The sequence below is a fragment of the Spermophilus citellus genome (genome assembly GCF_964194105.1).
Source record: "Spermophilus citellus genome assembly, contig: SCAFFOLD_114, whole genome shotgun sequence".
Taxonomy (NCBI): domain Eukaryota; kingdom Metazoa; phylum Chordata; class Mammalia; order Rodentia; family Sciuridae; genus Spermophilus; species Spermophilus citellus.
The window spans coordinates 718,460-735,103 of record NW_027672907.1 but is presented as its reverse complement, the minus strand read 5'-3'; the positions used below and the strand labels follow the sequence as shown (position 1 = coordinate 735,103).

Below are 16,644 nucleotides of genomic sequence, written 5' to 3'. Positions count from 1 at the left end.
AAACTATACAAAAGATTTCAAAGGATCAATACTAAAAATAGTTGGAATATCTCTAGTATTTTTTCCCTGTGTTGATTTCTTGTCAACATGATGATAATTTGGATACATTGGATTAAATAAAATGCATTCTGAACCTTAATTTTACCTGTCTTTTCCCTTTTAATGTGTATATGTTTCCTTGACACCAAACATGAGGTTCACATACTGCTCTTGGACCAGCCTCCTCTCTGCTCCCAGGTGCAAGCTATGAACCCAGTATAGGAATATACATTGTAGCATCTTTTGTAACAACTAAGGACAATAGAAACAAACCTTCCCAGTTTATCACCATGATCAGGGCAAATACAAGGTGCTTTCTTTATACAGTGAGACACCTTGCAGGAGTTAAAATGAATGTACTATTGCTACATGTATTCATCCACGTGGATGGATCTAAGGAACATTGAGTAGCCAAAGCAGGTTGCAGAAGATTCACTAGTTTAGGAAGGTTTAAGGCATTCAAAAATATTAGGACTTCTTTGTGGATACAAATTAGTAGTAAAAACACTGATGGAGGCTATAGATAAACAGATTCCAGATGGTGGTGACCTGGAGGGGGAAGCTGGGAGTGAGGGCAGTAAGGGGCTGATCTGGTTCTGGAGTGTATGGAAGACAAAATTTCTCTGTAATGTATTGTTATGTATGTGGTGGGGGCAGGTTTGGGGCTCAGTTCAATCAATATATCTCACCAAATCTTACACACACACACACACACACACACACACACACACACACACACAAGCACGCACTCTGGGGTGCACACCTGTTACTCCAATTGCTTGGGAAGCTGAGACAGGAGGATTTCAAGTTCAAAGAGAGCTTCAGAAACTTATCAAGGCCCTAAATACCTCATGGAGACCTTGTGTCTAAATAAAATACAAATATAGGCTGGGGATGGGGCTCAGTAGTTACATTCCCTTGGGTTCTATCCCTGTGGAGGAAAAAATCAATAAAAAGGATGGGGGATGTAGTTCAGTGTTAGAGTGTCCCTGGCTTAAATTCCCAGTGTAAAAAATGAAAAATACAAATTTTGTCCAGTCATAGCCTTTGGCCTTTCTCGAGTCCTGAGTTGTACACCCAGCCATACTGCCATTTGTCCTTGCCAGGTGGTGGCCATGATAGCGTCTCCCTGATGCGTAATTTCCAGAGGAAAATTATTTCGTCTATGGCTCTGGGCCCACTGTGAGGGAGGCAGATGTGTCCACCAGAGTGAGAGGCAGCTGAGTGCAGACAGTTATCTGGGGCAGTAGGAGCAGCAGCTACCTGGGCAGTGGGGGCCCTGTGGGAGAACACCATGTGCCCACCTGGGAGCCCTCAGCCCTGAGCCTCACATTGCCCGAGGCCCGCATACACTACTCTCAAGGACTCTCTGCCTTTGCTTCCTTTACATGTCACATGGCCACAGAGAAATAACAAAGCAGAATGCCCTTGGGGATTGACTGTCCCATGGAATTCTGGACCGAGGTGGAGAAGAATCAGAGTGTGGTGGTTGACTTCCTTCTGCCCACAGGGATCTACCTGAGCTTCCCTGTGTCCCGCAATGCCAACCTCAGCACCATCAAGCAGGTACTGCCTGGTCTCCTGTCAGCCCTGGGAGCTCAGAAAGTCAGAGGCTTTGTTCCTCACACTTGAGAACCTCAGATATAAATTTTGAAAAATATACAATATCAAGAACTTGCATAAAAGGGGTGGTTAAACTCCAGTTACTATTCAAATTCAGCTTACCCCATGGCAATGTGTTCCCTCCCTAGTTTCAGCTTACCCCATGGCAATGTGTTCCCCTCCCTAGTTACCAGAGGGCCAGCTACTAGTGACCACAGTCTGCTCGCAGCCACATAAGGGCCTTGCAGGAATTTGTCTTTAAAACTGTTGCCAACATAGTGCCCATCATCCTTGGAAAGGGTCTTCAGGTTCATTGAATAAATTTCAGGATGAATTACTGAGTCAAAGCAATGAACATCTGCTTTGGTAGATGCTGTCCTATGGCTTTCAATGGGGTTGTGCCACTTAAAAACTAGGGTTTAATGGGTCATGCCTTGGACTGCCTGAGGGCAAAAATTTATTTCACAATTTTAAAAGCTATTATTGAGAACAAGAAAAAAATGATAGAAGCAATGGACCACACTTGAGGGATTTTTTTTAATGTCCTGGAAAATTTCTCTCTGCCTTCCTTCCATCCTTCCTTAAAATTTTCTACTTCAAAAGTAGCTGGGTGTGTCCCCAAATGTTCCGGTGGCTGAGTCAGGAGGATTGTAAGTTCAAAGCCAGCCTCAACAACATAGTGATATTTGAAGCAATTAAGTGAGAACCTGTCACTAAATAAAATACAAAAAAAGGGCTGAGGGTATGGCTTTGTAGTTCAGTGTCCCTGAGTTCAATAATAATATTGGCCCATAAAATTTTGGAAAATAAGAATGAGAAGGAAGAGACCTGCCTGTGATCCTGCCATAGAAGACAGCCACAGGCACTACCTTAGCCATTTCCTGTTTTCTAACCACATTCTAGCTAAATTCTGATTATGAACTTTCATGACTTGTTTTTCTGAGTGACCACAGTAACATTTTGTTCATATTCTAGTTCCTGTAAACATCATTATATGGTTCACTTGATGTGCTTACAGAACTTCAAACAATGTGCCTAAAGTTGAAACACTACAGTAGCAGACTTGTCCCTGGGGTCCCATCTCTCATTTCATTGTGGTTTTGGTTTCTTCATATTTTATTGATATGAAGCTTTGTGGGTTATGTGCTATGTGTCACAGTGGTTCAGCTCTGCCATGGCTCAAGGCCACCATTGCCTTGGTGGGGTGAAAGCAGCCCTAGATAATGTGTCTAAGGCAGGCGTGGCTGCTCAGTCCCCAATCTCCACACATCAAGTCCTTCACAGAGCACAGGGACAGGAAGCTTGCTGACTAGCTGGTTGGTCCCAAGGGCCAAAGGGTTCCTAGGAAGTGATGTTGGTGTATCCCTTTGCCCTCTATGTGGCTCATGCCGAGTGGGATGCCCAGACTAGAGGCCTCTGTCTGCCTCCCAGCAGCTGTCATGGCCAGCAAGGCTGACCATAACCATTCCTCCCAGATGCTGTGGCACGAAGCCCAGAATGAGCCCCTCTTCCACATGCTCAGTGACCCCAAGGCCTACGTGTTCACCTGTGTCAACCAGACCACAGAGCAGCAGGAGCTAGAGGATGAGCAGCAGCGGCTATGTGATGTCCGGCCCTTCCTGCCCATGCTGCGCCTGGTGACCCGCCAGGGTGACTGCATGGAGAAGCTCATCAACTCACAGATCAGCCTCCTCATCGGCAAAGGTAGGGCTCGCAGATCAGCCCCCGCCTCAGCAAGGTAGGGCACACCTGGGTGGCTGGTGCCACATGCACCTGCACTGAGCCTGCTCCTGCCCTGCAGGCCTCCATGAGTTCAACTGCCTACAAGACCCAGAAGTGAATGACTTTCGCACTAAGATGCGCCAGTTCAGCGAGGAGGCGGCTGCCCGCCGGCAGCAGCTGGGCTGGGAGGCCTGGCTGCAATACAGTTTTCCCCTTCAGCTGGAGCCCTCCACCAGGAGCTGGGGGGACAGCAACACCTCTCAAATCTCCAACCCAGACCTGCTGGTCAATGTCAAATTTGATGGCAGCAGGGTGAGCCCATAGCCCATGTCCTAGGGAGGCTGCTCCAGCTGTGGCACATGGACTGCTGTGCCCATGGGGACCTTCCACTGATAAGACACTCCAGTGTCCCAGGCCCCCAAATTTCCCTTCACTCACTGGCATTACACAGCATTTGCCAGGTATGCAGGCATGCAAGGGGTGTAGTCAAGCATCCCACCAGGTAAGCTCACCAAGGCTGAATTGGTCCCTTAATTCACTGGACAAGTATTTCCTGGGTGTCTGCTGTTACTTTCACCAGTGAATGACCCAGGCCCTGCCCTTGTGGGGCTCACACTTGGGGATACCCAATAAAGGCAGGCACGTGGCCTTGCCCCCTTTCCCCAGAAGCCCATGGGCCTGAGAGCAGCATGCCAACTCTCCCTCCTCCCCACAGGAGAGCTTCACCATCCAGGTGTCCACCAAGGATGTGCCCCTAGTGCTGATGGCCTGCGCCCTCCAGAAGAAGGCCAAGGTATACCAACACCTCACAATGGAGCAGCCTGAGGACTATGTGCTGCAGGTGAATGGGCGGCATGAGTACCTCTATGGCAGCTACCTGCTCTGTCAGTTCAAGGTGAGGCCTTCAAGGAGCCCTCTGCACTCTGGGATCCCTACCACTCTAGAAGGAGCCAGCATAGGAGTGAGAGAGCCAGACTGTGGGTCTCTCTTGGTTCCAGGGAATGGATATACCACCCATTGACAGTTCAATCTTACACTCTCATCTCAGTGCATATGCAGCTGCCTGCACAGTGGACAGACCCCCCCCACCTGACCATGGTGCACTCCTCTTCCATCCTTGCCATGCGGGATGAGCAGAGCAAACCGGCCCCTCAGGTCCAGAAACCACACAACAAACCACCCCCCATTCCCATGAAGAAGGTGAGATGATGTCCTCCCCTTTCTTACCCTCTTTCTCTTCCTACCTCCTTTTGGCCAATCCTAGAGCCTCTTGGGCAGCACCAGGGCTAGGCGTTGATCCAGGGGACTTTGGATGGTGCAGTCCTTTTGGAGAGTCAGGGCCTTGAGCTGACACCCAGGGTAGGGTCCTGTCTGAGCTACTGCGATCCCAGATTGCCTACTTCTCTGCAGATCTCAGGGGGGCTGGGGCCCCTGGGCCCCTCTGTGGCAGATTGGTAAAGGATGGTGTTGGAGACAGGTTTCTGAACCTTGCCACAAATTTGGGACCCTCTCCCCCTCTCCCCAGCCTTTCAGCAGCCAGGGGAATGAGCTGGGATTTAAGCCCCTCTCCTCTCCTCTCTAGCCCTCCTCTGTGTCCCTGTGGTCACTGGGGCAGCCTTTCTGCATTGAGCTGATCCAGGGCAGCAAAATCAATGCTGATGAGCAGATGAAGGTAGGGGCTTGGGTACCAGGTGAGTGGACAGGTGTTTTTTTGTTTGTTTGTTTGTTTGTTTTTTCACAAACAGGGTGTGCTGTAGCCTGGAGGGGCAGCAGAGAAAGAAGAGTGGGAGGGTGTCACACAAAAGTCACCTGGACACATTACTCATTATCTCTGCTGGGATTGGCTGTGAGCCACATCCAAATAATAAGAGGGGAGGGGAGCAGGCCAGCAGGCCAGGGAGGCCAATTAATGGAAACCTGGGCCAAGCAACTTGTGGGTATTTGACTTTGGTGGAGCTTGTGGAATCAGGCCCAGCCTATTGAAGTAGGAGGCCCAGTCAGAGATGTGTAAGGCACCATAGAAGCTGGCTGCAGCTGGGCTGAGGTGCTTCCAGGGGTTACCAACCCAGGGGTGCCCAGAGTCTAGGGGACACTGCACATGGTTCCCCCTGGAAGCTGAGCCCCCGTGGGCTTGGGGAACAGTGCCCTGTTGTCTCTTCAAAAAGCACTTTCATGGCTCCTCTGCACTCAGAACCACCTGCAGAGGTGGATTTATTATCCCACTTCTGGGAGGTGATGCCTGTCTGGGTCCACAGAGTGTAGCATGTCTTGTCTGGGTCTCTTTTTTGGCATTACTTTACAATCTGGGAAGGGGGTGTGTCTGCAGGAGTCATGGAGGATTGGGTGGGAGCAGCTCTGGGGATGGGCTGGCAGATTGAAACTGGAACAGGTGCAATGGAGACTGGAGCCACATGGGGCTCAGAAGATGCTAGGCATGAAGGTAGCCAGAGCTGTTAGAAGCAGAAGGGACCCTGGAACTTCTGAACCCTGATGAGGAAACTGAGGTTCTGAGTTGACCCACAGAGTCAAGTGTACTGAGACTGGCTTGCCCCAGTACAGCCTGGGGTACCAACTCCCCAAGACACCTGTACCACTGAGCTGCCAGCCTACACTCTGCTGGACCACTCTCAATGCAAGAAGTAGATTTGGACCCCTGTGTAAATGGGGACTTTCAAGGAGAGGATTGGAACTTTAGATGGGGTGGGGCCTTCACTCCCTCATCCATGCCCTGTACCCCTTCCCCAGCTGGTGGTGCAGGCTGGGCTCTTCCATGGCAATGAGATGCTGTGCAAGACGATGTCCAGCTTGGAGGTGAGCGTGTGCTCAGAGCCCATGTGGAAGCAGCATCTAGAGTTTGACATCAACATCTGTGACCTGCCGCGCATGGCCCGGCTCTGCTTTGCACTCTATGCCGTGATGGAGAAGGCCAAGAAGGCGTACTCTAGCAAGAAAAAGTCCAAGAAGGAGGTGGGTTGTGCTGACTGGGAGAGGCCCAGGCCTCAGACACCCAGTGAAACCCCTTACTGGGGCCTCTTGCAATCCTGCTCCCACAGGCAGGCACCCTGAGAACAGGGTTTTGGGAGAGCCTGGGGACCCCAGTCTCTCTGCCTGCCCTAGTCTGGCTCCTTAGTCTGGCTTCCTGTGCTACCTGAGTAACAGCTCATGAGTTGCCTGACTTGAAATATCTAGCCCAGACCTGTGGTCCTTAGGGGTCCTGGAGGCAGGTCCCTTGGTGGAAGGACAGTGTTCTCAGGGGGACAGAAATGATGAGTTAGTGGCTGCCTGGGGAGAGTGTGGCTGGGCCCCAAGTCACTAGACCCAGGATGTGACTTGCCCCTGGTCCTGGGCCAGCTATGGGACTGGTGGGCTTACTCAAGTGTCTCTGGATGCTGGGTGTGAAGATGCAGGCAGCCAGGAAGGGATCTTGCAGGCTTAATTACTGAAACTCTGATAGGAATGAGATAGCAGGTCCTTCCCCTCCTCCTGGGTCTAACTTGGAGACCTTCCATGCAGTCTGGATCTTCTCTCCTGGTTTGCCTGGAGACTGGTTCCATTCTGCATATGAACAAGAAGAGGCTCACTCTGATCTGTAGTATCCTTCTCCAGGACTGCCCAATAGCCTGGGCCAACCTCATGCTGTTTGACTACAAGGACCAGCTCAAGACTGGGGAGCTCTGCCTCTACATGTGGCCCTCTGTCCCAGGTGGACCCAGGCCCAGCAGGGAGAGGCTCTTGGAGGGTGAGGCATCCAGAACTGGTTCCCCTACAACTACATCTCTCCTGCCTTCAGATGAGAAAGGAGACCTGCTGAACCCCATGGGTACCGTGCATAGCAATCCCAACACAGAGAGTGTTGTCACCCTGGTCATCTACCTGCCCAAGGTGGCCCCTCACCCTGTGTACTACCCTGCCCTGGAGAAGGTCAGTGGGGTCCTTCTTGGAAGCTGAGCGCTAACCAGGAGCTTTCCTGGAGGTCCTCAGACGGGGCCCCTGGCCACCCCAGGCTTTGCCCATTGCTGGGGGCTGGGTCATCATGCTGATTTGAGGCCTTCCAGTAGCTATGTGGCCCACCAGGGGATGTTGGTGATGTCTGATGACATTTTGCTGTCACAGCCAATGGGAGAGGTGCTACTGGCCTGTGGCAGGCTGAGCCTGGAGATGCTACTGAATGCCCTGCAGTGTGCAGGAGGGCTCCCACCAGCAAGAGTGGTTGGCAGTAGTGCTGAGGTGCAGACGCCCTGCCTAGAGCCCTGCCAGTGCTGGCCCAGGCCTGGGGAGCTCACAGCAGGGACACTTGTTGCAGATTCTAGAGCTGGGACGTCACGGGGAGCATGGGCCTACCACCAAGGAGGAGGTGAGCTGGGGTGCTGGTGGGGCATGGAACCAGGTGCTGGGCTGGAGGCCTCACTCTGCCTGTGCCCCTTAGAAGCTGCAGCTGCAGGGAATCCTGGAGCAGCGGGGGTCGGGAGAGCTGTATGAGCATGAGAAGGACCTGGTGTGGAAGATGCGGCATGAAGTGCAGGAGCACTTCCCAGAGGCTCTGGCCCACCTGCTGCTCGTGACCAAGTGGAACAAGCACGAGGATGTGGCCCAGGTGGGTGGAGAGGGGCACCAGGGGCACAGCTCGAGTAGAGAGATAGCAGTGGGCCCCCCACCACCTGACTGCAAAGCACCCTCCTGATGCTCTACCTGCTGTGCTCCTGGCCTGAGCTTCCGGTCCTGAATGCCCTGGAGCTGCTGGACTTCAGCTTCCCCGAATGCCACGTGGGCTCCTTTGCCATCAGGTCCCTGCGGAAACTGACGTGAGTCCCAGCTGGGCACTGAGGCCCACAGGCTGCCAGCTCCTCACTAAGACAGCTTGCCCTGGCAACCTGGAAGTGGGTGCTGGGTGGAGATGAGCCTAGGCTGGCCTCACCCTCTTTCCAGTCACCTGCCAGCTGGAGACCTCTGTCCTGAGTTTCAGAACCCCAGGCTCAACCAGCCTTCCTCCCCTACAGGGACGATGAGCTTTTCCAGTGCTTGCTGCAGCTGGTGCAGGTCCTCAAGTACAAGTCCTACCTGGACTGCGAACTGACCCAATTCTTGTTGGACCGGGCTCTGGCCAACCGAAAGATTGGCCACTTCCTATTCTGGCATCTTCGGTAGCTGGATGCACCCCTGCTGATTCCTTGGGAACCTAGAAAAGCCATGGGGGATGAGGGTCTCCTGGCCTGCTGACCTCATGTTTACTGGGCTGGGGAGGGGCTATGTGCCACTCCTGGCCATTCTCAGCCCCATCTTCTCCCTCCAGTTCTGAGATGCATGTGCCGTCCGTGGCCTTGCGTTTTGGCCTCATCATGGAGGCCTACTTCAGGGGCAGCACCCACCACATGAAGGTGCTGATGAAGCAGGTGAGGCTCAGAGTGCCTGTGCCTGAGGCGGACTCCCCTTCCAGGCCCCTTCACAGTCATACTCCTGGTTCTGGCTCAGGCTCATGTGCACTGCTGCTACTCCATTCTGCCCACCAGGTGGAAGCACTGAGCAAGCTGAAGGCCCTGAGCGACTTTGTGAAGGTGAGCTCCCAGAAGACCACCAAGCCCCAAACTAAGGAGCTGATGCACTTGTACATGCGCCAGGATACTTACCTAGAAGCCCTTTCACACTTGCAGTCCCCATTGGACCCCGGCACGATGCTGGCAGAAGTCTGGTGAGCCCCAGGCCTAGCCCCACCTGGAGCCAGGCCCTAAGCCCCCTCCCCTGCCCTAAGCCCCCAACCGCCCAGGCCAACACTGCCCTCTGCCTGCAGTGTGGAAAGGTGCACCTTCATGGACTCCAAGATGAAACCCCTGTGGATCATGTACAGCAGTGAGGAGGCAGGCCGTGCTGACAGCGTTGGCATCATCTTTAAGAACGGGGATGGTGAGCCAGGCTGGGCAGGGGCCATGCTGAGGCCTTGGCCTTCTCACCTAGGCCCATATTGTTCTGTGGTCGGCCCCAGGGGGTTCCCTGAGAAGACAGAGCTCAGATACTCTGAGCCTTGCAGGGGTGTATAACCCACTAGAAACTCCTGCCCTTCCAGACCTCCGCCAGGACATGCTGACTCTGCAGATGATCCAGCTCATGGACGCCCTGTGGAAGCAGGAGGGCCTGGACCTAAGGTGGGGCCTCTATCCATCACCTGTTTGTTTGGGTCTGTAACAGGCCTCAGAGCCTGCTCCTGGAGGAGTCCCTGGTCTAAACTGATACCTCCCTGTTGGCTGTGAGAGCGGCTGTTCTCACAAGAGGGGTATGGCAGCTGGGGGGGTTTGGGTAAGGCCATTCCTGGTGCTCAGCTCCTATTTCCTGGCTTCCTACCCCTTGGGGAGCAGTGCCACCTTCTTCCAAGCCCACTGACTCATTCTCTTCAGAGCAAACATGAGCCCAGCCAAGGTGTGCTCTGCAACTTGGGTGCCAGTTCTGTGTCTCTGAGGCACCTTCCCTAGAGCCCCACACCCCATCTGGCATCCTTAGGAATTTGAGCCGTGTTCCCTGTGGTTTTGTTGGGTGCCTCAATTTCCAGGGGGTTCCAGTAGCCCCAGAGAATGTCCTTAACCATAGTGTCTGCCTGTGCCTCTTCTCATGTGCTAGGATGACCCCCTATGGCTGCCTTCCCACTGGTGACTGCATGGGCCTCATTGAGGTGGTGCAGCACTCGGACACCATTGCCAACATCCAGCTGAACCAGAGCAACCTGGCTGCCATGGCTGCCTTCAACAAGGATGCCCTGCTCAACTGGCTCAAGTCCAAGAACCATGGGTAGGCTTTCTTATTCCTGGGAGAGGCTCCATAGAGTGAAAGGTGAGGGAAGGCCTGTGACAGTTTCCATGGCTGCTTGGCTCAGCTGAGCACTGGCCCACATCTGATTTGGGGCAGGACAGAGAAGGTCACTGTTCCCGGGTGTCCATTTTTCATGGCTGTGTTATGCTACTCAACTCTTTGGGCATTAAAACCACCACCGTGTTTAGTCACAGATATGTAGCTTGAGTGGGTTCTGCTGAGTGTTTCTGCTGTGGTTTGAAATAGCTGGTGCTATGGCTAGCATCTGTGATATTGCCTGAGCCCAGAGCATGTACCAAGGGCCCAGTCACACACCTAGGCACTTGGCTGTCAGTTGTGCCTCTTTATGCAGCCTCTCTTCATCTAACACATAGTTCTTGTCTTCTCTGAATGGTATTGTGTGGAAGAGGGGGCAATTTCAAGTTGCGCATGGTGACCTATGCTCCAGAATAATGTCCTCCTTGTTGATTAACACAAGGCCAGATTCAAGAGGAGGGAAAATATAAGGAGCCCTGGTTTTCAATCTTCCCCACCCAGAGAAGCCCTGGATCGAGCCATTGAGGAGTTCACCCTCTCTTGTGCCGGCTACTGTGTGGCCACATATGTGCTGGGCATCGGTGACCGGCACAGTGACAACATCATGATCCGTGAGAATGGGTAGGTAAGGGGCACTGTGTTCAGCTGCCCGGTGAGCTTGTCCTACATGCCTGGCCCAGGGGCCTCTCTGCCCTTCCCACAGCTCCCAAAAGAGTGCCCCAAGTCCTGCTGACTTCCTCTAAACAGAACCTCTCTTTGTGAAGCCTGTTCAGTAGCTGCCCTTCATTCCCCTCAGCTATTTCATATTGACTTTGGCCACTTTCTGGGGAATTTCAAGACCAAGTTTGGAATCAACCGTGAGCGAGTCCCATTCATCCTCACCCATGACTTTGTCCACGTGATTCAGCAGGGAAAGACTAGTGATAATGAGAAGTTTGAAAGGTGAGGGTGCCCAGGGCCCTGGTGAGGGGACAGTGTCCAGCCAGGGGCAGGGATGGGGACATACCCTCAGCCTAACTCCTGCCTCCACCCTGGGGGTGCGGCCTTCTCTGCAGGTGCACCCCAATCCCAGAGTACCCTGTTGGGCAGTGCAAACAGGAGGTCCATGGGAGGTGTAGGAGGCAGGCCCAGGCAGGGGCATTGGTTAGAGGATCTGGATACACCCATAACACGACCAGGGGCAGACACTCAGGGGCAGGTGCTGGCTGGATGCAGAGCCTCTGCTGGTTTGGGGCTGGGGGTGGCAGGGAGGACCCAGGGCTGTACCTATTTCCTCCACCTCTGCAGGTTTCGAGGCTACTGTGAACAGGCCTACAGCATTCTGCAGCGCCATGGGCTCCTCTTTCTCCAACTCTTTACTCTGATGCAGGCAGCAGGCCTGCCTGAGCTCAGCTCCTCCAAAGACATCCAGTATTTGAAGGTATGCCAGCACAGGGCCACACCAGACTAGAGGCCAGAGTCTACCACAAACTTCCCAAAGCCTGCCTGAACCTCTACAGCTGCAGACGAGCCTGTCTGCCATATGTATAGTATAAAAAATGAGCTTGGCAGAGCTCATCCTGGTCAGAGTGCATCTTGCCCGAACAGCTCAGGGACCTAGGAAATTCACCTGACAGATGGGGGCCCTCATGCCGTCCCAGGCCCAGCATTGCAGTATGGTGCAAAGTGGCCAGAATGTTGCACTCCCTGGGCCTACTCCCGCCCAATTGAAGGTGAACTGTGATCTTGTTTGGTCATCCCATGTGTCCTCAGTGTCTTTCATGCATGAGATAAAGTCTCTTGTAGGTTTGCAAGACACTTTCCATTCCTGTCTTTTCAGTTGGTGAGAGGCAGAGTGGGAGGGGGTGTATTCCCTAAAGCTTCTCCTGCCCTTCTCTCAGCTAAGATGAGGCCGCCTGACCATCTGCTTGCAGTTCTTTTAGGAAGGAATTTCAACAACCCAAGGGGGCAGGAGTACAGGGAGGCAGAAGGGATTGCAGATACAGCAGGGTCAGGACCCCTGAATGTTGATACAGTTGTGATGATTCTGTCCCAGGACACTCTGGCGCTGGGGAAGACAGAGGAGGAGGGCCTGAAGCACTTCCGGGTGAAGTTCAATGAAGCCCTGAGGGAGAGCTGGAAGACCAAAGTGAACTGGCTGGCACACAACCTGACCAAAGACAACCGGCAATAGTGGCCACCTCTGAGCTGCCACAGGCTGACAAACCTGTTCTGAGGACAGCTACCCTGGGTTGTCCTAGATGGGGCCTCACACCTGAACTACACCTCATGGTAAAGAAAAACACAATTGCCTTTTGTTTACACTAGTTATTTAAACAGACAGGGAATGTTTAGACAGACAGGAAATGTTTCAAGATGATGGGGGAATGTGATGGACATTATTATCCAAAGTAGATGTACAAAGACACAAATTGGTGTAAATATACTTTGTATACAACAAGAGATATGAAAAATTGTGTTTTATTTGTGTAATAAGAATTGTAATATATTCTGCTGTCATATAAAAAAAAACTATTATAAAGAACCAAACAGCCAGGGCTGGGGTTATAAGCTCAGTAGTAGAGTGCTTGCTTCGCACGTGTGAGGCGCTGGTTTCAATCTTCAGCACCACATAAAAATAAATTAAAAATAAAGGTATTTGTCCATCTACAAGTGAAAAATAACAAAAAGAACAAAACACCATAAATGCAAACGCACCCAAGTGCAGAGTAGGGGTGCTGCACTGTGTCCAAGCACTGTGAGTTGGGCACCTTGAGGTTGTACCTTGCTCTTGTCTTAGGATGGGCATTCCAGGTCTTCCAGCTGGTGGATCTTGCCCAGCAAAGACTGACCTCCTCTTGGGGAAGCCTTGTTCCCAGGCTCCCAACCTAGCAGTTACATTGCCTCCTGTCCACTTAGGACACCTCAATCCCCAGATCACCTTCTGCCACCTGTGTGCCCCCCCCCCCTGCATGTTCTCCATTGACCAAGTCCTGGGCAGCTCCCAAAGAAGCCAGGGTACCCTCCAGACACAGGGATGCTTACTCTTCACTGCTAAAGTGACTCTCAGGTAGAGGATGTCCTCACCTCTTTCACCTTCAGGTAAGAAAATAATACCACTCTATTTACTGAACCTCTACAGCTGCAGAGGAGCCTGCCTCCCCTATGTGTAGTATAAAAAATGAGCTTGGCAGAGCTCCTCCTGGTCAGGGTGAAAGGTCAGAGAGGGTCTGTGTGGTGATGTGTGAATAGGCTCCCTGCTCTGGAAGGTTTAAGGGAGGAATGGGGCTTGATGTCCCCCAGGGCTCACCTTTGAGGAACCATCTGGGAATAATCTTGGGCCATGTGAGGCAGGGTCTTTCTCTCTGAGGGCACTTACTCTGAGATAGTCCAAGTTTAGCCTCAGTAATCCCAAAGGGCTACACAAGAGAAACTGTCCCTACTGCAGGATCCTGTGCCTCTTTCAGCTTTCTGAAGCCCGCTGTAGTGAAGCATCCAGGACTTGGGCTTTTAGAAACCCACAGTGGGATGGGGCCAGAGCCCAGTCATAGAGCATGTGCTGAGTATGCATGAGGACCTGGGTTTGATCTCTAGCAGTGTAAACAAAAAATATGAAGAAGGTCCTGATAATCCTGATGCACATTTAGCTCACTCAGGACCTTCTGGGCTCACTGCTGATCTCTCAGGTGTCTCCCAAGACTTGGCAGAGCCATCAGACTCTGGCCCTTAGCAGCAGAGGTGCACAGCTTAAAAGGAATTCCAGATGCCAGCTCTCTGCATTTTCAATAGCTGTTGGGCCACCAGAGCACCTGTCTCATCTGCAGCAGCCAGAGATGACACTTTTGTTCCCAAATAAATGCTGAATTTAATCAGGCCACTTGCCTGCTTTACAGTAGGAAAAACCACACACATGTCTATGTATTATGCTTCAAGGCATGGGCTACAGACCTTGCACAACCTCAGCGATTTCTGGGTGTATGATCTGTTGCCCAGTGAGAACAGCTTCTATTTGTTTTCAATTATTTCATGTTGCAAGTTAAATATCACTGATGTGGGTTGAGTCTGCAGTCTTTTGTCACAAGACAGAAAGGCAAGTGGAAAGAAATTAAAGCCTTTCTATGGTCTTATGTTCTTGGCTCAAAAAGAAATCAAAGGAAAACAACATTTAAACAAGGCAGTAAACAGGCATCACTCCAGCTGGAGATAGAAACAGAACTTTACTGTAGTGTACACACTTCCCCACCTAGCATCAATGCATGCATCTGGGCAGGAACACCAAGGCACTACAGACTATATGAGGACATCCCTCTCTGTTAGCTTCTACCACTGTCTAGAAGGCATCTACACAGACTGCATGTGGATGGGCAGCCACACAACAGCACAGCCATCCTTAAGACTGGCAGTGAGGACACAGGGGCAGTGTGCAGGATGACCCCCAGGTTTACAGTCTAGCATCTGACATGTACATGAAGAGCAAAGTTCTTTGTGGCTCTATCCCCAACTTCTTTCTCTCCTTGACCTTCCCATGGATCAGAGCAGCAGGACTCCTGGCTACTGGAGTGAGGATCTGACCCGAATGCAGGGGCATTCTGCAGGAGCAACCCACAGAGGCTGGGGTGGGGTAGATGCAGACTGTTTTGGAACATTGTAGCACTCTGCCTTCCTCCATTATGAGTGCAGATCCCTCAGGAAACCACTGCTATCTCCCAAACCAAGTGATCAAGGGATCTGCACCACAGCTTTCAGTTTCAATGAACCACAGAGAACTTCACCAGCAGGAAAATGTACATTTATGAAGCCTCAGTACAGGAACACAAAGCCTGGGTGACAGAAAAGGAAGCTTCTGGTCCTGAGAGGAGTGCACGAGAAGCCAGGGACCCCACAGCAACCATCCCAAACATGACGCTAGAAGTGTGCAGAACCCCAAAGACGAAGACCCATTTCCAATCCTCAAACACAAACCACTACTCTGTTCCCAAACAGCACACCAAATCCTACATAGCCTCATGCCTAGACCAGAGTAAGTAGGCCTCCCCTCCTAGTTTCCCGAGGGAGAGGGAACAGAAGCAGAGTCACTGCACTTGGCATCCTAGTCCTGAGTACACTAGCACAAAGGACACAGAGAATCACAATGTAATTACAAAGCATTAAAAGGTCAGTTGATCATCTACATATTAACCCCATTCTACCACTTGTAAAAGCACTAGTTTGGAAAAAATAAATAAAGACCTTCAAAAAGAAAAAGAAAAAATGATTACCAATTTTTACTCTTTGTAGTCTAGTCTAGTCACTGCAACTTTTCTGGAGGTGCAAGAGGTGGGCAACACACTGGATGGCAGGAGCCTGGACTGCTGCAGCCCCTGAGCTGGCAGGACATGGCAGGGAGGTAGAGTCAGCTCCTGGATTTTGGGAAAAAGAGATCCAGCAGGGGTGGGCAGGTGGTGGGATCCTACAGTCCCACACACTGGGAATGGAAGGATAATTAGCAATGGGAGTCCACAGACCTGCTGGCTGAAGAGATTTTGTACATGGAGGACCTACTGGCTGGGAGATGGGTAGCAGACATTCTGAGGTGGGGATACAAGAGTCCAGATTGCACTCAGTAGCTGAGTGTGGAGTCTTCCCACTTCAGCTGCTGATGCTTGTTGGAGTTCTGACTCTCACCAGGGCCAACCTCCTTCTCCTTGAAGCTCTCCCACTGGTCGATAATGATGTCTTCCTCCTCCTCCTCTCCAGCCTCACACTGCTCTTCCTCTTCCTCCTCCTCACCACTGTGCTAGTACTGGTAGGTCTGCGAGTCCAGCTCATGTCCAAGTCACCGAGTGTCCACCTTCCAGGAGCAGCAGCAGAAGGGAGATGTCCCCCAGTGAGGGAGACTGTCCAGGGAAAGGGGCCTAGGCCTCGCTGGAAGTGGCCTCTCCATGGAGTCCAGGCATGCAGAGAGCTCCTGGATGGGGATGCTCAGTTCCCTCCTTGGAGCACTGTCTCTGCATAGAGTGGGAGGAGCACCACCCTGAAGCCAGCTCATCTCTGCACTTACACTTACTGGGTTGTAAGAACTTCAGTAAGGCCTCACTGAGCCTCAGATTACCAACCTGGATTTGAGGATCCTAGCTCACCAAGGTGTGTGATCATAAGGTGGAGGCACATGGACATGGAGGAGCCTGGCCTACAGTGATCTGCAGCCTGGGGCCTTTTCTGCTCCTATCTACCTGGAGCTCATGGTGATGGTCAAGGCAGAGTCATTGCCATCCACCTCATTCTCCTTCCCCGTGTCCTGGTCCCATGAGGTTCACTGATGTGCAGCCCAGATCTGAAACACCCCCAGGATGATCATAAACACCAGGAAGTAAATGCAAACAACAATCACCATGGTGGCAGGAATCAGGATGACTGTCAAGGGAGAAAAAAGGACAAACAGGGCTGCAGAGAGGTCACCCAGATTGAGGCTTCCCACCTGTCATTGGCTAT

General features: G+C 52.0%; 1 protein-coding gene across 1 annotated transcript; it reads left to right on the top strand.

Moving 5' to 3' along the window:
- Positions 1–1,461: 1,461 nt before the first annotated feature.
- Positions 1,462–12,367, top strand: LOC308640380 (phosphatidylinositol 4,5-bisphosphate 3-kinase catalytic subunit delta isoform-like; the record flags this gene model as incomplete). Its single annotated transcript, XM_081312311.1, is given in 23 exon segments — positions 1,462–1,605; positions 3,117–3,345; positions 3,443–3,675; positions 4,079–4,258; positions 4,412–4,444; positions 4,447–4,563; positions 4,946–5,035; positions 6,109–6,330; positions 6,970–7,066; positions 7,154–7,284; positions 7,667–7,717; positions 7,790–7,957; positions 8,044–8,165; positions 8,361–8,504; positions 8,654–8,753; positions 8,871–9,049; positions 9,149–9,261; positions 9,422–9,500; positions 9,970–10,137; positions 10,696–10,805; positions 10,971–11,136; positions 11,482–11,614; positions 12,230–12,367. Coding segments are annotated over 23 exon segments (3,147 nt in total).
- Positions 12,368–16,644: the final 4,277 nt, after the last annotated feature.